The 26,757-nt window shown below is 41.3% G+C and overlaps 3 protein-coding genes across 3 annotated transcripts in view; all 3 read right to left on the bottom strand.

Annotated features, from left to right (window-relative positions):
* Positions 1–10,200, bottom strand: part of LOC115562313 (uncharacterized) — a 56,010-nt gene extending 45,810 nt beyond the window's left edge. The window contains exon 1 of the mRNA XM_030383592.2: positions 8,654–10,200. Coding sequence (XP_030239452.1) covers positions 8,665–10,122 — 1,458 coding nt within the window. The 5' untranslated portion in view covers positions 10,123–10,200 and the 3' untranslated portion in view covers positions 8,654–8,664. The remainder of the gene's footprint in view (positions 1–8,653) is intronic.
* A 698-nt stretch (positions 10,201–10,898) lies between these two features.
* Rm62 (ATP-dependent RNA helicase Rm62) lies at positions 10,899–18,039 on the bottom strand. The gene is made up of 6 exons (XM_030383589.2): positions 17,888–18,039; positions 17,357–17,644; positions 14,623–15,717; positions 14,320–14,558; positions 11,863–12,041; positions 10,899–11,797 (listed from the first exon to the last, which is right to left on the bottom strand). Exons 1-6 carry the CDS (start codon positions 18,037–18,039, stop codon positions 11,570–11,572), a joined length of 2,181 nt encoding a protein of 726 aa, XP_030239449.2. The 3' UTR covers positions 10,899–11,569.
* Positions 18,040–18,964: 925 nt separating this feature from the next.
* LOC108658686 (hatching enzyme 1.2) lies at positions 18,965–20,436 on the bottom strand. Its single transcript, XM_018111338.3, has 2 exons — positions 19,915–20,436; positions 18,965–19,837 (listed from the first exon to the last, which is right to left on the bottom strand). The coding sequence occupies exons 1-2, from the start codon at positions 20,087–20,089 to the stop codon at positions 19,032–19,034; spliced, it is 981 nt and encodes a 326-aa protein (XP_017966827.2). The 5' UTR covers positions 20,090–20,436; the 3' UTR covers positions 18,965–19,031.
* Between the last annotated feature and the right edge of the window lie 6,321 nt (positions 20,437–26,757).

Below are 26,757 nucleotides of genomic sequence, written 5' to 3'. Positions count from 1 at the left end.
AACACAACACAGATGCTGCCCCCAACGCTCCACTTGCCTCCAGTGTTAAGGCGTAGCGAACGCAATAAGGCTACACACACACACACACACACACTCACACACAGGAACACCTCGCCCCTCGCCCGTTTGAAAAGCGATTTTTCTTTTATGCCGAATTTTGTGAATTATGTGGCAGCAATTGTGTTCAGGGTTCGATTTTTGGCTGTTTGTATTGAATGCCTGGCCCCAAGGCGAGCGCTTATTACCAAAGCAGTGAGAGTGAGAAAGAGAGAGAGAGAGAAAGAGCAAGTGTGAGAGGCAAGCAATGCCAAGTGTTGCAATGTGGCGCATAATTAAGTTGACCAAGGCGTTTCGGTAATTGGTTTATTATGTAAGTGGCCTTAGGTGGGCCCCAAAACTTGGCCCATTGTTGGCCTGGCTTTCGCCCACGCAGCCGCCGCTGGGCTGTGTGCCGGGCATAATGAGTTGGATCGAGTGGATAGCCAAGGGCGCTACGATTTGCACAACTATTTTGAAATAAATCAAATTCGATTGTTTAACTCGAGAATGGCTTAGCTAGAAGCTCTGAGAAATTGATCTACTATTTATATAAATCCTCGACTATTCATTCAAATCAATCAGCATTAAGTTTATCAAGCTCAAGAGCCAAAGCTCTTATTGAAGATTTGCAAGATTTTCGATAGATTTCCAATAAAACAATTTATTTATTATCTCAAATTAATTGTAAAGTCTCTTCTAATAAACTGCCGCACCCAATAAATCATCATTAACATCGTCTTCAACAATTGTTTCACTTTCGCTTCATCTCGAGCCTTATTGGGCGTGTAATTGCTTAAGAAAGTCGCATGAGTTTTGTATTTTCAGAGAATTCAGTTGCATCATCAATTAGTTGTCCAGGACTTAACAATCAGTTTCCTGCCTGTGGGCACTTCTATATTTATTTTCAATTATAACGCATGCCACTTTGTAATGATGCTTTATTATTTGCGCTGCATATTGCGAGTGTTTTGGCATTTGTTGAGGATGGGGGAATTCCTTTTCATTCTATTCTTTTCCTGCTGCGTCCTGCGTCGCTGGTGCTGTGTGTTTTATTACATGCCAAACATTTTTCATATTTTCCGCATTACTTGCATTTATGTATGAAGCAGCCTGAACTACACACACACACACACACACACGCACACACACACACGCACACTCACACATACAATGTTATCTTAGCGCTTCCGGCTGAAAGCATTTCTTAGCACTCTCTCTCTCCCGCTCGCTCTATCTATCACATTGCCTCTCTCTCTCACTCGCTCTTTTTCGTAGCGTTTTTCTGGCATCATCAATGGGCCAACATGACCACCAAGTTGTCTTGGAAAATGGTCAAAAAATAAATGGATGATTGAATGAAAACCCCGCCAGCTGGCAAAGGCAAGAACTCAAGCAAAAAACTGGCCAACAGCAAAAGGCCAAGTCATCGTCTTTAAAGCCAATGTTGGCTGCGCCAATTTCCGGCTCTCTGCTGCTGCTGCTGCTGCTGCTGCTGCTGCTTCTGTTGCTGCTGCTGCCTCTGCTTCATCTACTTGGCCAACTAACTGCAGCAGCCGCCAAATGCCAGCGTCTTGCATTCATTGGGCCATAAGCTTCAAATTTGTGTGCCCCGCTTCAAATCCACTCAGTTGGCCAACAGCAAAAATTGTCTGCACCAATTTGCCTGCATTCTTCTCCTTGACTCTCTGCTTCTCTCTCCCTCTCGCTCTCCCTCTCTCTCTCTCTCTGTCTCGAGCAGGCCGCTTTATTAAATTTCTTCCTTTTCTTTGCCGACTTCAAGTCTAATTTTTAAATGTGCGAAGCTCAAATTTAACTTTACGTTTAGCTGCGCCAAATACGAAGACCGCGTGGAAAAGCCATGGTCATTACTAAGCTTGTTTCTCCTGCCTCCATTATTACATACATAAATATTTTCTTTTTCTATTTTCGAATACAGCTGTAGAGGGCATTTTAATTTTATCAAGGCTAGTCTAATGCATACGAACAGTGATGAGATAGAGGAGCGTATAGAAGCACTATATTAGACTTGATTGTGGAGTCTCTTAGCTTCTGATCTTTATATAAAAGAGACGCCATTAGTTAAACATTTCAGATTTAATATTAATTTAGTGTTCTACAAAGAACTTCGAAAGTTTCTACTATAGAAAGTGAAAGAGAGAAATAAATAGAACAAAGATTCCAGAGATTCTGTCTCGGATATAGTTGGAACATTTTAGATATGCCGATAATTGCAATTCTGCATGTAAAAAGCTCTTTGAACATAAATAGTTTTATATTCTTCCCCTTCAACCTCAGCCCAGTTAAAGGGGAAGAAATCTGGCTAGGAACCATATGAATCTACAGGGTATTCACTGTTTTGGCATTCGCAATGAACGCCGCTCTCATATATATATATTGTGTGTTGTTTTTGTGCTCGTTGTCATCTCGTTTGCCTGCGCCTTTGCCGCCTGCAACGCGCCTTCGGGGATAATTGAAATTGTTTGCGCAATTTTACACTCCAAAGGCTAATGGAGTAGTCGACCGAGTCCACTGGCCGACTAACTGTAGTGAAGCGAGGCCAACGCAAGCCAACAAGGCAGCACAGCAACAAGGCAACAAGCTGGCCCGGCCAGTGGTCTCGGTTAGCCTACAAAAGTGCCAACAGCAGATCGTGGGGGGGAAGGGGGGCGCATCTGATGTTTCACAAAGCAAAACAGTGCCCAAGGCTGCGCCGCCAGCAGTTGCCAATGAAATGTTAGGCAAATTGAATTTTGTGCATTACAAATGCTTGACAAATAATTTCAGTTAGATAACAAGTCTCAACTAGAACGCAATGGCCAAAAGCTGACCGCATTGTGGGCCATCTCTCGGGCTGCTTTGTGCAGTGCCTGCCATTCCTTAATTAATAACTATACAAAAAATATAAGCAAAGAGATTTTCAAGAATGCATCGAATGCATACGATTTTGGCATTCATTTGCTTTCACTTCGGCCAAACGAATTACAACTTAATATTTATCCGAATTCAGAACTCTAAATAGCTGAAGAATTTAGTTTTGTTTTCATTTGGCCTTTGGCCTTGCACTAAATGAACAATTATATTAAAGTAAAATCAACACATTTCCTGAAGTTCCTCCAAGGAAAAAAAAAAAACGTACAATTTCGATACAACAAAATCATACATTATGAAAAATATCCAAGAATATAAAGCCAAGGATTCTAGCTCCGAATTCTACGAGACATTAGTGATAACTGAAGTTCGATAAAACATTTAACTGACAAATATTATTATTTATAACTAATCGATCGGGGAGTCACATAGAGGGAGTAATGATATCAGCTAGATCAACTCAGCTTGAGATCCCGATCGAGGATATATTATATTAATATGTGCCATGCTTCCTTCTGCTTCTGTTCTAGTTAATAGTTCTTGAAAGTAGTCTCCACTATATATAGTCTCTTAAAAATTTATTTTATATACGTATATGTATGATAATATTAATTCGATTTTACTATTCCAAAAAGCGTTTGTGAAAGATCTAAACAGAGTATAGCTTTCCAGCTATAAAATAAATTGAAGAGTTCGCTGCAGCATATCAACACTTCAAAAGTCTAAGGTAAACTTCCACCAATACCTTCCTTTTAGACCGTGTAATTAGAAAGTGAACTTTGCATTATACAACTAGCTTAGCTGATAATAAAATTTTGCTAGTACAAAACATTTGCTGAAAGAGTTGAACTATTTTCATCGAACTATTTTTTTGTGTTCGCTGTGGAAGTTTCTCATTAAAAACTAAAGCACGCATAGGAAAGGACAATAGACATATCTGAGTGCATGTGTTTTGCGTGTGCGTGTGTGTGTGTTTATATGTGTGCCTGATTGGAATGCAATTAAAATGCCTGTCATTGAGGTGGCATGCATCAAGTGAAAGAGCACGACACACACACGGCCTTGGTAAGTTCTGTGCGAGAGCAGGAGTCGGCGAGCCGAGGTGGCGGGGAGCCTTATGAATATTAGAAGTGCTTTTCACACCTATAACAAGCAGACACACACTCTGTTTTCTTTTTTTTTTTTTTTTCTTCTTCTTTAATATTTTGTTGTTGTTTGTGCACGCATGACGCCTGCAAATAAAACAGAAATTACAGCTCATTAGAAAAATGAAACAAAAATGTAAATAAAAAGGGCAAAAGAGAAGAAGCAAACTTGCTGCAGGGCAGCAGCAGAAAATGGCAGCAGGAGCAGTAAAAACAAACAGCAGGCGAGCGTAAAAAGGATTCAACAACAGGATATGCCAAGGCAGACGACGAGTGAAAAATGTAAATAAAATATTGCACAATGTATGAGGAGGGCCGAGCGGGCGGCTGGGCATGGGTACTGTGGGTGGCTGGCAGCCACTTGAGCACGTTGTCAAGGGTGTCAGGGTGTTGGCTGGCTGTCTGTCTGTCTGTCTGCCGACAGCAATAGCAACAGCAGCAGCAGCAGCAGCAGCAGCAGGAGCAGCAGCAACAACAACAGCAGTCGGGACACATTATGCGTCGTTTAAATAGCCATAAATCTTGCATAAAAACGCGCCCCCAGAGAGAGAGAGAGAGAGAGAGACAGAGAGCGACAGCAAACTTGACTGCAACTTTAATATGAAAATCTGTTTGGGCAGGACTAACGATGACAACGCCCCGAACGTCCGGCACCATATTTGCAACGCTAATTTAGCAGCAAGTCTGCAGATTGTGCCGTGGATCAGGGCCAGGCGAGAGCTGACAAGTCAGAAGGCCAACGGGCGGGCGAGCGGACGAGCGGGCCACCGAGCTAACGGGCCATCAGGCGCCATTAAAAACTTGCTAGAAAATTAACTTGACCAGGACGCAGGATGTCAAATTGAATTTGCCAAGGACCTCAAGGCGCTGCGCCATCAATATGAACTCAAAGGGATCAGCGTTAAATGTTGCACGCAACGCCAACGCCATCCATCTTACTTAATGTCAACTGCAGCTTCGACTTCCTTCCTTCCCTCCCTCCATACAGCAGCCAATGCGCCCAGTGGCTCATTATGCGACGACAAAGCAACTATTACTACATATACCATATATATATATATATATATATATATATATATATATACTATTAAAAGCCCGCAGCAGCAGGACTTTCACGCTTTTATGATTTGCTAACGACATGAGTTTCAGAGCGTTGGCTGCTGTTTAAAAATCAATTTCGCTGCTGCTGGCAGCCCTTGCAGCGTTGCAGGCACGCCCCCTTTTTGGGCGCATGCCGCCCTCGGCGATGTCATCTTCTGTTTATATTCTTGTCATGTCACTGCTGGCTGCAACAACGCCTCCTACCTCAAATCGCAGCCACATCAGCAGCAGCAGGAGTCGGAGCAGCAGCAGCAACACAACAAAAGCCAATAGCCGTCAACATGACGTTACGGGTCGCTCAGCTTCACGCCCCAGCTAGCGTTAGTACCTGGTCCACTTTACCCTGCAGCCGTTGCCGTTGCCGTTGTCCTTCCCCTCGCGCCCATCCCTGGCATATTCTAGCCAAGCCGCCTGCTGGCATGCGTCAGGTGTGCCATTTTAATAAATTATGCATCCTGCTAAATGCTTAAACAATTGAATTTTATATTTACATAATATGTAATATGCTGTGACATCATTATGCAAAGGAGGCGTGGCGCCTGGCCGACTGAGAAGCAGAAGGAGGGCAACGCCAAGGCGAACGCTTGATTGAATTATGTTTCCTGCTGAGTGGCATCCAAAATATGACGCAAAGTGTACCCAGAGCAGAAAGGGTGCGACTAAGAACGAGAGAGAGAGAGAGTGCGAGAGAGAGGGAGGGGAAGTAAGGCTCTGCGTCGGTATTCATTACAGTGTTAACTCTTTACAGTCTTTAAATTATATACTAAATGTAATTAAGCGGAGTTCCACAGCACAAATTAATCATTGTGAACACTGCGAAGATTGTGAGCTTCAACTTTCGGCAGTTACTTAAGGAAAGTAAAAATCTGTTAAGCTTTTGCCAACTACAAGGAGTTAGAGCAAAGCTTAGAATTATATATTATAGTATGTATATGTTTAGGACTTAGACTTAAGCCTAACTGTTTGATGTTTAGTTTTTGAATGAAAGAAATTGCACAGATGCTGCTGCTATGATAGAATTTCATAATCATATCAACGAATCAATCATGATGATGTTTCGCTTTTAGAACATCTTATGAATCTTAATTGACTCTCTGACATTAAAGAACATGATTTCACAGGCAATGACATTAAAGTATCATCAACAAAAATGAATCGGAATAAAATTTGTCTGTCTTTATTATATTGACGTTTCTTTCCGTATCGCTCTTATGTGGTCAGCCTATATATAAATTCTATAACTACCCAGCCTATTCGACATATAAGCCAACTTATTTTTAAGCATAGCTCAAGGCGTGTGCACAACTCAGTGACACATAAGCTCTTAGCATACTCCATTTGAAAATTACCTTTAATTAATTTAATTATTTTTGTCACCCCCTAAGTTAATCACAAATCAATTAACGCCTTTGGCAGCTGAAACCCCATCAAATTGGCACAAAAAGCAGTTAAAATTTGAGCCGAGCATTAGCCGAGCCACAAATTGAACTAAACAAAATGATTTATGGCGGATTAAGGCGAATCTAATCACGGCACGACATGCGGCTGAGCCAATATTACGTATACGCCGCATTACGTATACGCCGCATGGTTGGGCACGTAAAGGCGCGCAAGTGACAGAGCGAGCAGCAACTAGCTGATTGACTAAAATGATTGAATGACTGACTGAGTGCACGACTAACTGGCTGACTGACTATCAGCGGCAGCACATTTATGGGCAAAGACTTAATTACAACAAAGCGCCACGTGACTGCCACATGTGCGTGTACAAGTGTGTGGGTGGCTGGATGTGTGGACGCGGGTGGGAGGCCAAGCAGGGCAGCCGTTTGGGCGGCGTGCGTTGGGTTCGACGTCTAATCAAAACTTTTATTTGCATGAAATTAAATTCAAGCAATTGCACTTAATTTGCCAAACAGCCCGAACAGGCGGCGGGCGATGGTAAATAAACAGGACGAGCGCCCAAAATACACACACATACAGCCATATATAAAAGAAAAGATTTACGCAGTCGAGAGCGAGCGAGAAAAAAAAAGTGAAATTAAAAAGCAAGCAAGCGTAGGAACGGGAGGGGGATGCGGGTGCGGGTGCGGATGTATGGCCAAAGAGAAAGGCGAAAGCGAATGAAGAAAAATTATGAGCACGCTGGAGAAATCTAAGATGCTCGCAGTAGCTGGGCGTGGCCGCCAGCGCCAGCCTTTTGAAGTAGGCGCACACACACACAGAGACAGAGACAGAGACACACGCCTAAGCATACACACACTCCAGACGCCCATAAATAAAGTATTTGATGTGCATGAAGTTAATGTCTTATTATACCCAAGTTGTCAAAAACAAGCAGAGTACCCCAAGCACCCCAACCAGCTGAAAGCAGCCAAAGTAGTTAAACGCTGCCTGTTAAAGTCTGTTTAATGTGTGTGTGTGCGTGCGTGTGTGTCTGTAGGCGTGGATTTTATTAACTTGAGCTGAAGACGCGATGTGCCTGGGCTCTGATTTGCCTAAAGAGCAGCCAGAGCAGCCAGAGCAGCCAGCGCAGCCTGCTTAATGATAACAAACTCAACACAAGTGATAACGCGTCAAATTACCAAAGGCGCACAAGTGTGCGTGTGTGTGCGTGTGTGTGTGTGAAAGCATATGCATGTGTATATCTGGTTTGTGGTGTGCAGCGGGCGTGGTTTGGTTAGCCACCCAGTGCCGTCGCGGGTGTTGTAAATACAATCAATGAATTTCAACTGGTTGTCTTGGCTTTGCATAACCCGAACCTTGTCTCCACACAAGCACACACACTCACACATACCTTAAGCATTGTGTGTGCGTGTGTGTGTGAAAACGAAATTAGGCAAATTTAATGAATTTATGCTGGTGGCGTCTCCTTTGTAATCCGAGTGCGCGCGCAGCAAAGTAAGTGACCTGCTTCCTTGTCTTTTAAGTGGCTTCACTTCTGTGCCTGAGCCGGTTACCAGGAAATAGAATGTGAGAACGCTCTCGCTCTCTATCGCTCCTCCTCTATCTGCCTCCCTCTCGCTTTGTTTGTGTGTGCACTGAGTTTAGTGGACTAGCAGCAATTTGCTAACATTCGTTGGGCTATAAATGAGCTAGGGTGCTCCAAGTGTGTGAATGCGGCTGGTTAATGCCGCTCGGGGAGGTATTAACTGGAATAACATTTGTGGTCATAAGGATACGGCCCTTAAGCATGTCAATATATGATTTTACGACTACAAGTACGAGCAGCTTCATACAATTCTAATTTATGGCTTACTCCATTCTCATTTAACTTTTTATGAAATGAGTATTTCGTAAATCGAATTCGAATAAAGAAAATATTTTAAAATGTGCAGGGAAACGTTTATCCTAAACCTAGAAATGAAGTAGATATAAGGAAGATTTCAAGAAAAAATTTCCATAACTGATCATGCGATATAATACATACTACATAAGCAAAAGGAAATTTTAAATAGACATTCATAATTTTTTATTGCTGAAGATTCTGCGGAACCAAAGACAACACATCGATTTAAACAGTTCCTCGAGTTTGGCGACGTAAGCTGATTCTAGTCACCATTTTATCGAGTCTCCGGATGCGCAGCAGAGTTGTGGGTCTATAGCGATACCACATGAGATACCAATCGTCCATATAGGGATACGTTGGACTGTCACCAAACAGTTTGACCAGAGCATCGACATACGGTGCGCCGTAACCCAATTTCCAAACCTTTAGATCGGCCTCGTACTCCAGGTAGCGCAGTACGTAGAATATTATCCAATTGGTTATCGTCAGATACAGGGGCATCACATACTTGTATACCAGCCAATAGCCGACGATAGGTGGATAGAACTTGGACTGAAATCCTGCCGCCTCATAGAGTACATCCTGCCGGTAGACGGTGCCGAATAACAGAAAATATATCAGCAGTGTGACATGGATGATGGCAAATGCTTTCAGAACGTCTTGGCTACGCCAATGGAATAATTCGTGGGCAATATACGCCTCGAGCTGATTGTCCTCCAAGCCCTTGCCGACGTCCTCCTCTTGCAGTTGGGCCACTGGCTTGCCATGGTTCAATAACAGTGACTCCATAATGAACACTCGCCTGTAGCAGTAGCAGCCCCAGGCATAGGCCGTTGGAGACATATTCTGAAAGGTTCTTAAAATGTAAATATGTTCTGGCTTGAATCCAAACTTCTGTAAAATATCCTGCAAGACATTTTTCAGATTTTCATCCACGGGCGCCTTGACCTTCGCGCCCAGGCATGGCAGGCCAAACAAACAGAACGAAAGTATTGCTATGCTCGATATAAGGATAAGAACACCCCATATCCAGAGCAGGAAGAAACGTGAACTAGTGGTTTCAATTACCAAGAAGATGGCTGTCAGCGGAACCAGACCCACCTGCAGCAGGACGACCAGCAATGTGAATGAGCACAGCAAGCCCACCAGAGGCAGCGACTTCTCCCGTTGGGGATCGTAGAAGGGTGTCAGGAACATTCGGCTGTAAAAGATTTGCGGCAAGGTTCGTATGACCATATAGGTGCTGAACAACGCGACAAATGCTATGCTCTGCCATATCAGATCGTCCACAATGCTGTAAATCTTCATGACCAGGCGCCAAAGCATTGGAAAGACGGACAGGTACAGTTCGATGCAACTCAGTATGGCATCGAAGATGTATGCTACCATCATGTTCTCCACAGCATGCATCTCCTCGTTTTTGGCCGTTTTGAACTGCTCCTTTGACATGACCCCTTGCAGCTCTGGCGGTGGTTCAATACGGATGGTGCATTTGCGTATTTGACGCCAGCACAGATAAAAGTGGAATAGGTTGCGTAGAGTGATCATCGTTGCGAGGACGTGCCGCAGCAGGGCCGGATCCTTCAAGCTCCAGGACTCGGGAGTCAATCGATTTCCTATCCCATTTGCCGGTATAACCATCGGCTGGCTTTGCATTGGATCCTGGTACAGAGCGTACGACATGATCACAAATTTTACTTTTGACCATCGAACGACTGAATTTTCCCAAAAAGTTTATTACACTTGCTTCATCAATTTGACAATTTATAGAAATGTATTCAAAATTGTTTTCAGATCGTGTGATATGAGTTTGGAAGGATTTAAAAACAAGTTCGTATTAAAAATATTCTCTTCAAAGCAATCCCCCTGTGTATAAACACAGATTTCTTCCAATCCTCGAAGCAATCCACGAATTCGTATATTTCTTTCTTCTTTGTAGTAGCTCTCATCACATACATACATCTTGTAAATCACTCCAAACTGTTTTGGACAGATACATAAATATCCAACTAATGTCTTCAATGTTCGACCCGGAAACATTTTCGCCACACCTCGCTCACTTAAACTTATTCCATTTGTTGTTCAATAAGGCCCAACCCACCTTTAGGCCCGTTGCCTATCCACCCACCCACATTATCAGCCAACGCCCGAAAAGGAAACTTGTCATAAGAATTTTGAGCGACAGGCGATAAATTCCAAAATATCCCCCCATCTTCGACCCACTCCCACTCCATCCTGTCGCAAGTGGCTTCATTGCGTCTAAATGTGGTGTCAGACATGGCTGTCGCTGTCCAGCATCGCAAGTCGGCACAAGTTCCTTATCTGGCCAATGGACCTTCCCAGACCCCACCACTTCGGCTGACAGTTTCTCAATGCTATTACACTTAATGATGATGCCGACTTTTCCCTTAAGTTGCGGAATTTTCCTTTAAACGTTAATTGAAAATTGCGGCCGTAAGTAGGTTTACACATATTTATTTTCCAAAATAACATTAAATTGAATGGGAGAAATACTCTCCTTGTACATACACTGCGTAATTCTTTCCTTATCTCTTTTATTTGTATTATGTGTAATTCATTTTAGTTGTTGGTTGTGCCATAAAAGGTATCCAAAAGTAAGTTTAAGAATAGGAGCCACTTGCTCCGTGTCATCATCATCATATTCATCAAAAGGGGGGGAACGACGGGAATGATCCTTAGCTCTCGTTCTTTGCCTTACACACGACGCGCTTCGTTTTAGTATTAGTTTTTCGTTTTGTTTAATAAGTGATATATTGAATTAAATTAAAAGTTTTTATCACATATTTTAAAAAATGGTTTTGCAATTTCGTAAATAGTGTTCTTGTGTGGGGCTGAAGCGTCAAATAATTTACAAGTTGCTAACATAAAATGCTATGTTGTGATTTGCTGTTGTGGTTATGAGTTACATGAATACACAAACATCTAACCCCTCTACGCCGTGGGTTATCCGCTGTTTTTCCACAAAATCTAATAAGAATTGAGGGGGGAGTTGTACGAAAACTTAATTTGTAGCTATTACTTAAATTAAACTTAAGTTCTAGGGGCTACTGCTTCTCATTTGCTATTCAAATCAACTGATGCTAAATATTAGTTAGTTGCTGTATTTAGCTTAATCGAAGCGCGTGTGTCGGCCTCCGCCGTCGCCGCCGTTCCTGTTGCCAAAGCCTCCGTCACCGCCACCACCGCCGCCAAAGCCGCGACCATTGCTAATGCTGCCCTTCTTGAATCCGCCACCTCCAAATCGGCCGCCGCCGCCACCGCCGCCATAACGGGAGCGTCCGCCGCCACCGTCGTAACGCGAGTTGCGGGCCATGTTCTCTAGAGCGGGATTTATTTCCTGCAAGCGAACGCAAATATTAATTTACATATTTCTATACTTAAAATGTCAATATAAATACGTACTTGATTAGCTTCTCTCAGCACATCGACTAACGCCTTGGCCTGTTTGGCATTGTTTTTCGTAAAGAAGGCAAAGGACGTGCCCTTGGTATTGGAGCGTCCTGTGCGTCCAATACGATGAATATAATCCTCACTGTTTTGTGGATAGTCAAAGTTGATGACATATTTGATGCCATCGACGTCTGTATTTGCGTATATTATATGTGAGAAATAGATGAATGCATATATAGAGATTAGTATTTATAGGACATTGAGTAGTCAACTTCAAGGTTTATCTTAAAAACAGTTTTTCAAATTGCCAAATGGATTTTTCTCTTTGCTCTGTGCAACAACAATTTTTAGCGTTTTTCGAGACGTTTTACACTTTGAATACACTTGTCTTTTTTAATTCGCTTTTCGAGTAAATGTTTTTTGGGTATATTTTCTGTTTGTTTTAAGTTTTCATTTGAGTTTAACTTTTATTTTTCTTTTTTTGTTTTTTTTTTAGGTATTTTTTGTATACGAAAAAAGAAAATGTTTCAAAATGTACGTTACCTTCTTGGTGCTACAAATTGTTTCATTCAATTTTCTCTCAATCAAAATCTCAAAGTTCTGTGGCGCTGCGCAGCTCGTGGTCCAAACTCTCTCCAAGCACACAAAAATTAATGGTCGCATGGCAAAGCGAGCGGCGAGAGTTTGTTGCAATGAGCCGCGTGCACCTCATCTGACTCGACACGACTTAGACTTGGGGGGTCGGGCTGGCGAGCGAGTGTGCCAGGCCAACCGGCAACCGGCAGCCGCATCCTTCTCCTCCATATTTATAGAAGAGAGGCGCGTCTGTGTATATATATATATATCTATTCAGTTATACAGTTTTTATGTCGACCAGGGAGAACGTTTTAACAAGCGCCGGTGTCCAGGATCCGTTGCCACCCACTAGACGACGGGCAATGGCGGCGCAGGCAGACAGGTAGGCTGGCAGTGGGCGTGGCGACCCATTTGGTAGCTAGGCACTCAGCAGCAGCAGCAGCAGCAGCGGCAGTAGCGACGATCGAAACGGCGAACAAGCGACGATCACACAGCTCTCCATAACGGCTGATCTCGAAGTGCGACTCGCACTTCTTCGTCCATACATATCCACAGCGTGCTCTCTGATGTTTGGTAGAGTGGAGTGGAGAGGCAATGTGTGTGGGTCTCGTGTGTTCGTGTGTGTCTGTGCAAATGTGTGCGCCGCGCATGGTGCATCGTCCTCTTTTCGGGGCTGAGTCTATGGTATATTCATTCTGTGTTGCTGTCGCTGCCTGGCTGATGTTTGTGGTGTGTGCTTAGCAACCGGCCAGCCGACGACATCAGCGCCCCTCAAGATGTTTTGCCTGCTTTGTAGCGCCGCCTTCTCATATACTTTAATTATTACATTTTTGTATTTTTTTGGTGACAACAAGATGTGCCCCTTGACCGTTTGCTTGTTGATTTGGTTCGTTCTTGGTTTGATTTGATTGATTGATTGGTTGGTTGGTTGTTAGGTTGGCTCAACGCTCTTTCTCGAGGAGAGGACTGCAGAGGCCACGTATGATGCATGATGTTGGGGATATATGAATGCCGGTCTCGTATGCGAATGCGTTTACGTTGATCGCACGTCCGTGTAGCAGCCAAGCGAACACGACTCGATCAGGTGAACTTTATCTGTTACCACCTTTTGCTCATTGTTTAAACCAAAAAACTTGTCAAATTCAGTTTTTGATGAACAAAAAGTCGCTCGCTCATGTTACGAGAACTGGTCTTGGGACTTGCCGCTTGTCCTTTATCCTCCCCATCATACTACAATAAACGGCCTCTGTAAACGAGAAAGAAGGAAGAGAGAGAAAGAGACAAAGAAAGAGAGAGGCAGAGAGAGACATGCACACAGACATTGTGTGTGCATAGCACAAGGCACGTATTAACCATTCACATAGTCGAGGGTTGGCACCAAAACAGAGCCGAGGGACGGGTGCAGGGGTTGGGTCGGGGCGGGTATGGTGGCGGGGGTGAGGAATAAAAATTTATGTTGATTATTAAAGTTTTGGCTTTGTTTGGGGCTTACGACTAAAAACTGTTGGTATTTATATAAATATATTTAAAAACAAACAAAAAATCTGATTTCGCGTACGCTAATTTGTTCTTGTCTTCAAGTCTAAATGCAGTTGATGAGGGGGCAGGTATTTTCAAGTTGCTTGGATAGGCAATATCTAGTGAAGGCTACAGTGAAAGCTCAATTGACGAAAGGCTAAATACGAATCCGTTTTATTTTTCCCGTTTAAGAAAAAACAACTTTATTACATTCTAAGCTAAATCCGTTAAAGCGAGCTTTCACTGTGCGAATGTTTTACGTGCGTGTTAAGCAATTGTGTAATCGTGTTCGAGTGTGTGAGTATGTGTATCTTTTGGCAGCCGGCGGATACTCTACTAATTATGTAATTCTATCATGCTTTGCTAAAGACTTACCCAAGCCACGGGCCGCCACATCAGTGGCCACCAGAATGTTGGACTTGCCCGAGCGGAACTCGCGCAGAACAAAGTCACGCTCCGACTGCGACTTGTCGCCGTGGATAGCGCCGCAGCGCACTCCAAAGCTGCGTATGAAACGCACCAGATTATCCACACGACGCTTGGTCTCCACAAAGATAATTATCTTGCCGGGGTTCTCGCTGGTGTCATATATGTCGGACAGTAGGCTCTTGAGTCTATTATAAAATATAAAAGGAAATGAGTATAAGACTAAGATTGAGGTTGAAATGTTTGGCTTACTTGTCTTCCTTGCTGAATTCGTCGCATACATCTACCACTTGGCGAATGTTGTGGTTGGCCGAGAGCTCCAGGGAACCAATATTGATTTGTATGTAGTTGCCGAGGAAGTCTTCTGCCAACTGTTTCACCTCTTTGGGCCAGGTGGCGCTCCACATGAGCGTTTGCCGGTCGGGACGAATCTGTGAGACAATTTTGCGAATCTGGGGCTCGAAGCCCATGTCCAACATGCGATCGGCTTCGTCAAGCACCAAGTAGGTGCAACGCTTCAGATTGGTAGCGCCCGCCGAGAGGAAATCAATGAGACGGCCGGGCGTAGCAATAACGATCTCACAACCACGCTGGAGATCACGCATTTGCCCTCCCTTCGGTGCGCCGCCAAAGACGCATGTGTTGCGCACGTAGGAGGACGAACCGAACTCGGTGGCCACCTGCTGAATCTGTTGAGCCAGCTCACGGGTAGGCGCCAGCACCAAGGCAATGGGACCATCACCGCGCTGCAGTGGCTGCTGGTTGTTGATGTGTACAATGGCTGGTAGAATGTAGCCGAGCGTCTTGCCCGAGCCTGTCTTGGCAATGCCGACAAAGTTGGCGCCGCTCATCGCAATCGGCCAGCCCTGGGCCTGAATTGGCGTGGGCGCTTTGTAGCCCTGGCGGCGAATCTCTTTCAAAACATAGTCGGGCAAATAGGCCTCCGAGAAGTCCTGTATGGGGTTGGCTGCCTGACCGCGCACTGTGATCTCTTGCTCGTCGCGATATCGCTGCACCTCATAGGGCGACCGATTGGCCACCGTGGGATGCTCCTGGTAGAAGTTCTTCTTGAACGGTGTCAAATTGGAGAAGTCCACTGGGCGCATGGGCAAGTCTTGGCTGCCGCCACCGCGACGATCACCGCCGAAGCCGCCGCCTCCACCTCCGCCGCCAAAACGCGATCCGCCGCCTCTATCATCACGACGCTTCTCAATGCGACCATTGCGCACGCCGTGATAGTCGCCACCGCCACCACCAAAACGTGATCCACCGCCGCCACCACGTCGGTCCTCATCGCGGTCGCGTCCACCACGTGGTCCGGATCCAAAATCGCGATCGTGAGGTGCCCTATTGAACGAAAGAGTCATTGTGTTAAAATGTATAAAGTTATTGAATTTAAAATGCTAAGCACACAATTAATTTAATTGGACAACTTAAAATTTGAGCAATTCGTAACCTATTTTTGTATTTTTGGAAATTTGTTCGAATGTATTCATATTTATTTATCTTTAAAATTTAAATTCAGTATTTTCTGTTTTAAACGAGTGTAAAGTGTCATTTAAGATGAATTGTCATTGCGGCTCACTTTGATCGCATGCTGTTCGCTCGCTGTCCGATTTGTGACTGGCTGGCAACGCTAACAATTTGACAGATTTGACGTGAGAGCGCACGAGTGAGACAGCAATACAACCGCAATAAACTTAAATAAAACTAATTGCGTGTTAAGGAAATTAAATAAATTTCGTATAAAATGCAAACAGTAAGGCAAAATTGATTGACGACAACATGCAATTCCAACATATCTAAGAGACAGACACAAACACATAATACATACATACAAGCACACATACATGTGTGTGCATAACTACAAACGATCGCCCTTCAATTGCTCAACTAAACTACTCGGCACCTGGCAGCGGCAGCCAAAACACAAATGTTACAGTTCTGACATTAATCAATTATACACACACAGACACATGTTTAACATATCGGTTTATTCGTTAGTAATGTGCAGCCCATAAAATATCTTGCCCCCCTTCCCTTTTGCACACAACCAAATGTCTGTCAATTTGGGCCGCTCCGCCCTTTGCTTTTTCTAGGCACGCTAACTTGGCCAACTGACAGAAAAGAACGCTGAACGTTTATTAGACAGCAAATGTCTTGCCTAGCCCCCTCCTCTCATTCGCTCTTTCACATCGTCTTGCGCTCTACCTGTCGCGCTTTGACATGCAAAAAGCCAAATCGTGCACGCAGACAGTCGAGCGGGTGGGCGAGCCGAAGAACAGACTCTCATAATCAATTGGCGTCATTTGACATTTTAAACTAACAAACTGGTAAGGGAAGACAGAGACGGCAGATATACCTAGGCAGTGGTATCAGTTTTGACAGACGACGAGAAAAAAAAAAAAATTCATGAGCACGCAAACTGTACTACGACTGTTATACACCAGCAAAACACGCGAATAATACCGCCAATGCTTACACAAACACAATCACACACACACACACACACTTAACCACGCTGTGTCTGCGTGCTCGTGTTTGTGTTTAGGGCATACAGACAAATTAAAATGCTATAAAAAAGCAAACGAAGTAAAGACACGTTTCACAAATCAAGCCAATTCTTTTTATGACGTACACTGACGTTTCCCCCTCTTCTATTTTTTTGTGGTTTGCTCTCATTATTTATTAGTTGTTGCTTATGGGTAAAAAAAAATATAGTAATATTAAGAAAAAAATATCTGACTGCCTCTTGCAGTTTGCTTTCTCTTCGTCATTTGTAACTCTCCATTAATTACTCATCGTTGAGTTTCGACGTATACAGACTTTTACGAACGTTAGCACAAAGCGTGGGCAAGAAAATGGCGACGGAAAAAACCAACAAACACACACAAACATATGCTATCATACACATATTATACATACACACCAATTTAAAGACCCCCACATTTTTCATTAACTTATATACATATATTGTATTACTTACATTATTCCTTCAATTTTGATTTCCTCGGATTGTTCGTCTGGATCAATAAAAAGCGATTTCCTCGAACGTCTGGACAAATCAGTAGTTGGCTTGTCTGCTGGGAGTGCTTCGTCGACTGATCTGGATGTTTCGTATCGAGTTGACGATATATGAAACGCACGCTGTGCCTGCTGGGAGCAACTAGATGATACTCTGGATGTGGGTACTGTTGACTCCTGGCTGGACGGGCTCCCTTGGAACTGCTGTGGGTGTTCTCTGCAGAGCAAAGCACGACTGCTGCTGGTTGTTCTGTTGGTCGAACAAAAAAGAAAATGGCGACTTTGCGTTATACATTTTTCCACGTTCCGTGGTGAAATCAATAAATTGCGCCAACTGCAGGCGGGAAACACTGCAGATTCGCACGATTTACGAGTTACGTATTGCACTAATTTTAACATATTTTACTAAGCTTCTAAATATGTATATTTAATACTATTAATTTTCACTTATTATGCATCTAACTCGTGCAAGCAGATGCGCGCGTGTTCTTACCTAACCTCGTCCAAAATGGAAATGAAAGACGATGATTTCTTGCTTGCGATATTGCAGCAATAAACTATCGGCAGCCACCAAACTGGCTCACGAACGAGGGTTGCTATCGCGCTATCGATATTTTCGTCGACTATTGTGCGCGCCAAACACATTTGTATGTACTCTTTTCATTGCAATTAAATTCATTATGCAACTATAAATGACAAGTAGCATACATTTAAATGTGTTTTGTTTTTTTATTTTGTGTACTATATTTATTAATACAATAAGATAAACAGTATATACATGCACCAGAGACTACTAAAATAGAGCGCCATCTATTGGGTCTTGCAAAACTGTAAGGGAATATAAAATACCATTTAACAGTACGGCAACGTCATGGACTTGAAAAGCGTGAAAGGCGCGCCATTCTGTGTATATTTATACTTTAAAATCAATGTAATTCGAATAACAAAAAAGTCTAAGATCTACAAACTAAAATTCTTTCAACTGAGTGCTGATGACAGCCTAAAAAGTCATTGATCTTTAAATACGCATAAACACCTGTTCGTGCCACCAGCTGATCTACGATATTCGAGCGAATTTCTAGATACATATTCTTACGATATATGTATGTAAATGTATACAAATTACCTTGTTACACGTACCAAATTAATATCTGTTTGGTAGAAAATCTCATATATATATACATTTGTTACAGGATAACTTTCTGGCTGTCATTCTAGAGTGGATTGATTACACAGTACTCGATCAGTTATGCCAGTGGTTATGCTTCCACTGAATATTGATCAAATTAGAGTAAAACGATGCCTGCCTCTACTTATGGAATGCTATTTGACAATCCTTATGCATACTGTCCAATTTTAAAGGATCGGTTTAACATTTTTTCAATAATCATACTATTTCAATAAGACCACTAACCATAGATCGTTAGTGATAGTACCAATATATATTTTATGATTGCATTAGCTTTTTGCTGTTTACTGACAGCGCCATCTATTGGACTTTGTAAAACTCAAACAACAGTGATGCAGCGCCATTCAGAGACAGTTATTTTAAATGTTAAGAGTGCTCGCCAAATCGTGATATAATTTATTAAATAAGTAAATCAATGTGATTCAAATAACAATAAATAGTTCAACGCTTACAAACCTAGCAAATGACAAAAGCTTTTATACATTTTGGCACGTCGACCCTTCAAACAGCCGTACAAATCGTTTATCTTCAAGCAGTCAATTTTACTTATCGTCTTCCGCTGACCGATTCTCACGCCCGGCTGCAGCGGCGTCATCGTAGGCTTCTCTCCTTTCTTTTTGCTGAAATAGTACTCTCCGTAGTGCATCACCGAGTTGTAGTCGTAGTCGAAAGCATATTTGCCCCGCTTGCGCGAGACAAGTTTGAAATTCTTCTTGAACCGCGGCACAATGTTGTCCCAGTGAATCTTGACGAAGTTGTCCCGATCAGCACGGGACTGCTCATGATAGATGCCAATGGCGTGCATGAGCTCGTGCATAATACGGCCCTCGCTGCTGAAGCAGTGGGCGCTCGTCTCATCGGGCTGCTGCAGGGCGACCACTTGCTCCCCGCCCCGCTTGCCGACATACGACCAACAGCCCTGCGGCCCATCCTCGGGTGGCTCAATGAGCAGATAATCCTCCACCTCGCCATCGTATGGCGTAAACCGGATGCAGGTGAGCGAATTAAATGTCTTCAGAGCCCTCACTATCAAATCACGCTCTCTGTTGTCATACCGCGGACTTATCTCAAAGGGTATCGTGCCATTGGGCCACAAGCGCTTGGGATGCCGCATGGGATTCACGCCCAGACGCAGCGTGATGTATGTATACGGATCTATGGCAATGTCGCCTTGAAACAAACGCGGCATTGTCTCCGGATCATCAATGCCCAGATCATCGTTTCCAATATCCGGACCGAATGGATCAAAATCATCTGAAGAAGAGGGTGAGAGAGAGAGGGGGGTAGAGGCTGAGTATGAGGAACAGCTGGAATTGTTACACTAGACGCACCTGCCGACACGCTGGTGAACTCATGCTCAAACAAATCCACACCAGCTGGATAAGATTGGAGATGCTGCTGCTGGTTAACGCTTTCTCTGCCCGGCGCCGCCGTCGAGGCGGGCGACAGCCGCAGCAGCAGCAGCAACAGCAGCGGCAGCGGTGGCCAAACTAAGTCTTCACACATTATAAATAAGCTTTGATATCCACTTTGTTATAAATATTTGCTTTTGCTTTTGTTTGCCTTCGCTTAGTGAGACGCCATGCGAGTGGCCCAAGCTCCAAGCCGAACCGAACCGTTCCACAGAAAGACGCCAACTAAACTGGCCAACGGCTATCGCAGCCATTGAGCCACTCGACTTGTATTTAATTTATGCAGAATGTGCGAAAATAAAAACTAAATAATGTTGAGCATCCGGCGTCGACGTCGACGTCGGCAGCGGCGTCGTCGTCCAAATCCAAAAATCTATCAGCTGATATATGAGCGCGTCCAATGCGGATTGCAGGTGGCTCAGCGGCTCACCTGTCCGATCGACTGGACGACTCTTGTAATTTAATGCCGCAATGGGAAAGAGGTGCTGATGGGCAAGTGAATGGCCTACGTTTCCATTATACTCTACAAATTGTGGATGTTAAACTTATATGAGTGGCTTTGTGTATCCATATATGTAGAATAATATATCATGTTTTATCTAAATTGTTGGCTGTAATAGTAATTGCAATACACTTACTTTATGGGTATGATAGTTGTTTGAGTGTGTTTGTCTATGTGGAGAGATGGGCATGAGTTTAGAGCATGTTCATTGTGTAACTGTAAAAAAGACTTTCTCTTGTTAATATCTATCTTTTGTTCTCATATTTTTATAGAGTGTATTCAGATATTCAGCAATAATATTTAGTAATATTAAACGTTATCGATACGATTTAGCTGCCCTACTCATCTGACGTCATTCGATATGATATTAAGCGAAATTCACTCTTTGTAGAAATTCCACGGAGTTAGAGCATTTTTTTTTATTCATTTATTCATTTTTTATTTTGATAACATTTTCAACATTTTGTACTTATAGATAGGGTATATAAAGACTCAGTTCATTTAACTTGATGGAATTTTCATTGGCGAAGCTTAAATTTTATAAACTAGAAGAAATTAATTTTTTCTTCTTAAAAAATTTATTGTTTATTCATATATGTATTAGTTTTTTTTTTTTTTATTTCATTATTCATACACTTCCATTTCTTCTGCAACATACAACAAGCTTAGACCACACAAATATTTTAAATAAATATCTATAACGAAGTTATTTGCTATTTAGTGAAGTTTTAAATCTATAAAATATTACTTACTTAACTATTACACAAATTTTTATATAAATATACACATATATCACATATGTATATAAATCTCAAAAGTCTTGGTATATTCAATCAAAAAACTTTAAAATTTTTACACGAAACCAGATCTAAAACGTAGCTTTCTATTCGTGAGTGTATTACATTAGTCTTCTATGATTTATGTCAATTTACTTGGCTGTTGTTGTTGCTGTTGTTTGTTGTCGCTGGTCAGGTTTACGTCTTAATGTTATAAATAAACAAATTTCGCAAAATTGATTTCGACGTCCGGAGGCCCGGCACGCTGCATTTCGTAAACGTTTTCGGCTGTTGTGTTAGTTGTCTGTTTGCTATCCAAAAGTTGTTGTTGTCTGTTGTTGTTGTCCGTTGTTGTTGTTGGTTTTAGTTGTTGCTTATGTGACACCAAAGAGCAACATTTGGGCCAGCACTTAAACTCAGCTGCCTAGGGGTCAGTTCATTTCAGTTGTAGATCAAAAGATATGTGAATGATATACATATATGTATGTATATAAACTCTGTGTGTGCGTGTGTTTATATATACCCTATAGGTTGTCTTAGACTAATCTGTAAGCTGGTGTCTATCTCCCTACATCTTGGGGCTTTAATTGTTTTCATAGCAGCACTTGGCAATGCATTTTAATCGCTCAGCATTAATTAGTACTTGCAACTTAATTAGCAAGACAACAATAACATATACAGCCACAGCAACAACAACAACTTCATCATGATAATTTTGAAATTTAAATTCATCTATGACAGGTGAGTGGAAAGGTGTGAGTTGTGAATTGGTGAATGAATAAATCATTTTACATTTCAATTAGTTTCGAACATCCAATTACGTAAAACTGTCATAGATATCGATGGATCTAACTACCAATTTCGGGTAGCTAATAGATTGTCTGGCTATGCATTTCATCATGATATCTTACTTATGTGAGCTATACAGAAATATAAGCTGCATTAATGTTTCTCAACAGTTGTAGACTAATTATTTAGTATTTGTCTTTTAGATAATTAATTAATTATACAAGCTAATCTTATATACGTACAGAGTATATCGTAGTCCAGAGTTTTAGGCAGTAGTAGAATAAGTATATAAAGAATATCTTCCTAAAGCTATCATGTCTTTCGAGCTGACAAAAAAAAAAAAAAAAGAGTTGATATATTTTGATTGAAGCAGTTAAGGATAATACCTAGGATAACTAGGCGTACCCTACTACTAGATGTACCCTAAACCCTAGATACTTAAGTCATTCAGAATATTCTTTCTTACGTTAATCTCTGTTACCCCGTAAAGAATCAATTGGGTAGATAGTTCTCACTTTCTAGATGCCTGAAGCATGAAACAAAAATTAATCTCTAAAAAGAGATTATTCCATGAGTCGATCATATGACATTATATTTAATCAGATTTTTATTTTCATTTATATACCTCAATTATATAATATTACTATTATTATATCTTTTTATGTACACTAATTGCAGGGTATATCAAATGCGATCACAACCAATCGTAAGCCTGTATATCTGTCACATAGAAACTAGAGTTTCGTATAGCCCACAGACTCTGTAACATCTTGATATATTTCTAAACAAAGCAATTTTCCCCAACGCGTTCGTTATCAGTTTTTGTGACCTCTTGACCTGTAGTTAACCGCTGCTGACCTGGCAAACACTTCTAAAGCTTCGAGTCAAATTTCAAGCATACTTCTTCCACTCTATTTCTGCGTTTTATGCGCTCGCCTCGCTGTTCTCCTCCTTCTCCTCCTACTGCTCCTGCTCCTGCTCCTCCTGCTGTAAAGTGTTTACTGTTGCTATTGCTTATAGTGGGGGCGGCAGCGAGTGGGCGGGCCATTGGCATTAAAACGCAAGACAAAACAAACGCAAGACTAATTCAAAGTTGTCACGTAATAAAACATCGAAAGCAAACGAACGAAAGAAACAAAAACAAAAAACAAAAAATATGCTGTAAGCGAGAAACAATCGCTTCACAAATAATAAAAATCAAATAAATTTGCATTTTTATTTCGTTCGTTGTTGTTGTTGTTGGTTTTGGGTTTTTGTTATTTTTTTTGCTGTCTGTCTTTATCAAAGCAACAACAAGAAATTGAACAATGTACAAAACGTTATTTGATTTGATTACATAATGACGTCACACACACACATACGTAAGGCAATACCAAGCATTTTTCCCTCCGCTCGCACCCTTCTATCCACATTTTTGCTTGCTTGTGCTGCCTCTCTGTCTGGCATTTGCGTTTTGGCTTTGTTTTTCTTTTCGCAACACAATGGGCATGATAATTTAATAAGTAACTATGTGATAGATGTAATATGTATATGTATGTATATAATATACATATATATATACTTGATTAGCACTCATAACCGAGTGGAAACAAATAACTTTTGCTTTTAGTTAAGCACATTTTTTGTTGTTTTCTTTTGTCAGTTTTCATTTAGGCACAATGGAAACTCCCCTTGCTTGGCGCATGCCAGGGTATTTCAGGCTTAACTGTTCTTTCCTCTTTTGCAGTGTTGTTTTGCATTTTTATTGTGTGTTTTGGCTTTGTTTTGCTTTGTCAAATTCGGCTTTGACACCCGAGTGCGATATCTCCAATTATGTGTCGAATGGAATTAATTGAATTACATTAAAACGGTTCATGATTTGTTGCTGAACTGATAAGACGCAAACCCCCCTCCCCCCGCCCCCCTAGCTGTTAGCGTTAGCTGCATTAATCTGCATAATTCAAAGATAATATTTTGCATTTCAATCGTGATTCTCTTTGATGTATTCACAGCTCAAATATGCTGCCCTTTTGTTGAGCTGCGAACAAAAATGGAATGGGCGGGGTTGGGGGGTGGGGGGATGCATTGTAAGGGATTTTGCGTATTAATTATAACGCCAGTTAAATGAAACTTTTATTCCTTTTATGCTTAATAAAGCGAAAGCGCAAAGTTTTCTATGTTGTTATAGAGCATTCCATGCTACGCACAAACCGTTAAGAGCACTGCGAGGGTGGGCATGTGGGCGTGGCTGGCTTGGCTTGACGCAGGGGGCATCCACAACTTTTAATGCCGCTAATGTCGATTTTTAGTTACAGAGCGCATAGGAAGCTTACAAAGAATTACGTGAGTGTGCTTGCTGCTTAAGCTGCATTCGCCCAAGACGGCTTAAACATACTTATAGATTTTGGCCAAAGAGAAAAAGTTCTAGGCCAACTTTGTCTATGACAGCGAGCCGCCGAGCCAGCGACCCTCTGGCCACACATTGAAAACAATATTCCTTTAGGTATTCTTCTTTCGCGAGGCATCATCGCATTAATTCAATTAATATATTTTGTTTCCTTTTGGTCTGTGAGGAGTTTTTTTTTTTTTCATCATATTTCATTTTCAGCTTAGTTCAACTAAATATTGCATATTTTCTATTTATTTTTGGATACTTGCATTTGTATGCATATGACATACATACACATATGTAGATATGTATGTAAATGTGTGTTTCGAAATTCCTTTGAGCATTTAGCATTTTCTTTTTACTCGAGTCGCTTTGCCATTTCAAAGGGTTTCCTCATAAAGCATTCTGCAAACATTGAAAACTAACAAAAATCTGTATATCAAACTCAACTGAAATTAAGAATTTATATATGTATGTATATCGATGTATATATGTATGCTTATACGTTATTTGCGGTAAGCACTGTTAGTATATAACTTTCTGTAGTTTAAAACTTTATACAAGCTGCACGTGTTTCTTTGTTACGAGATATGCTTTCGTGTATAATGAAATATTTTGGAAATTCTCCTTTTTAATTTGAAATATTTTCAAGTTTATAGACATAATATATAGATATAATAAATAGTTGCATTTTTACACAATTTAAGCATTAAAATATATTATTTTTAAGGTTCGAATATATTTTTTGAGCCTCTTTGGTTGATGTATGGGAGAATAGGAATATATGTAGACTTATATTCTTTCGATTTAATTTACTTAATTTTAACATTAATTTCGATGCAAATATGTATTGATGCCTTCTGGCTATGTTGTTATAAAAAAGCTCATATCCAAGCTAGCGAGTTTTTCTTTTATTTTGACTTGCTATATAGCTAATTTATAGCTAAATCAATATTTATAAATTTGCTTGATTATTTTGAATACAATAAGTATATATCTAAGTATATATCTAAAATCTTTTAAGACCCACTGCAGATCACATTACATCTCGCACGTGATTCATCCAACGTGTCACGCGCTCATCTCTCGTTCGATTCCTACAGAAAGCTTTGCAATATTTTGTGTCAAATTCAATTCATTTCGCATCTATAGAGTAGGGTTTACGATTTACGATTGCCAAATTTCACATGTGTCATATACGTGTGTGTGTGTGTGTGTGTGTATATTTATAGATACCTATACATATGCACATTTTTATAGTTGGCTGACATTTGATGCCACTTGAAAGAAGCTCCGATGCTTCCCCGCGTGCTCTCCCTCCGCCTGCTCTAGCACTATCTCTGTTGGTATTGAAAATATTATCAACATTGCCACGTGCACACTTTTACGCACACACACGCACATATTGTCCCCCTGGAATGAACAAACAAAAAAAGTAGAAGCAAAAAAGCAGCAAAAAAAGCAATAACAATAAAAAAGCAAAGGCAATCGCTTACGTAGGCATTCTGTGAAGTATGTAAATCGATTTAACGCCAACGTGCGGCAAACTGCGTATAAATGATGCACACGCTATATGTATATACATATATGTTTATATATGAATATATATATATGTATATGCAAATATATAGATATGGAAAATATCTTTGATAACGACATTAAAATTCCAGCATTTGCATTATAAAGATTTTGCAGCGTACACAACTATGGGTTAGCGATGTGTGTGTGTGTGAGTGTGTGTGTCATGGGTATGCGTGGGAGTTAAATATATCTATAAGTGCTATTAGTGCTATAGTGAATGCCATCAATGTGCAATTCCCTTGACATTTCCAATCTAATGTCTAATTTAATAATGTCTTTGCAAAGAAAGTTTTTTGCTATTCTTGTATTTGTTCTATTTTTAGAGCATTGACAAGACATACATGTACTTAAAGTGTATGTTCTAAAAATCTTAATTAAATTAAATGTTGACTTTTATTAGCACTTATGTATATATACATGTGTGCATATACACTCTACAACAAAAATGTTGAATTCTCTATAAAAATTAATCTATTTAGATATAACATAATTATTTTCTTTTATTGTGGATAGGTATTTTTTCCGTATATATGATATGTATTTTTTGTCTGAAACCATTAAAAACGTTAAACCAAGGCCTTGCAAGGGTACAACGGTACGCATATGTATGTCTAATCAAACATGTACATGTGGGCTGCTTAATAGAGCAACACTGATGTTTTCGGTCCTAACTAAACTATCGACTAAACGATCATCCTCAGTATAAATAAGATCGACTATGGAAAATTTTTATTGACTAAGAGCTG

Source organism: Drosophila navojoa, chromosome 2, assembly GCF_054131105.1.
Source record: "Drosophila navojoa isolate 15081-1374.11 chromosome 2, UAZ_NAV_1.0, whole genome shotgun sequence".
NCBI classification, from domain to species: Eukaryota; Metazoa; Arthropoda; class Insecta; order Diptera; family Drosophilidae; genus Drosophila; species Drosophila navojoa.
The sequence above is the reverse complement of the archived record's forward strand: the minus strand, read 5'-3'. Positions and strand labels throughout refer to the sequence as shown.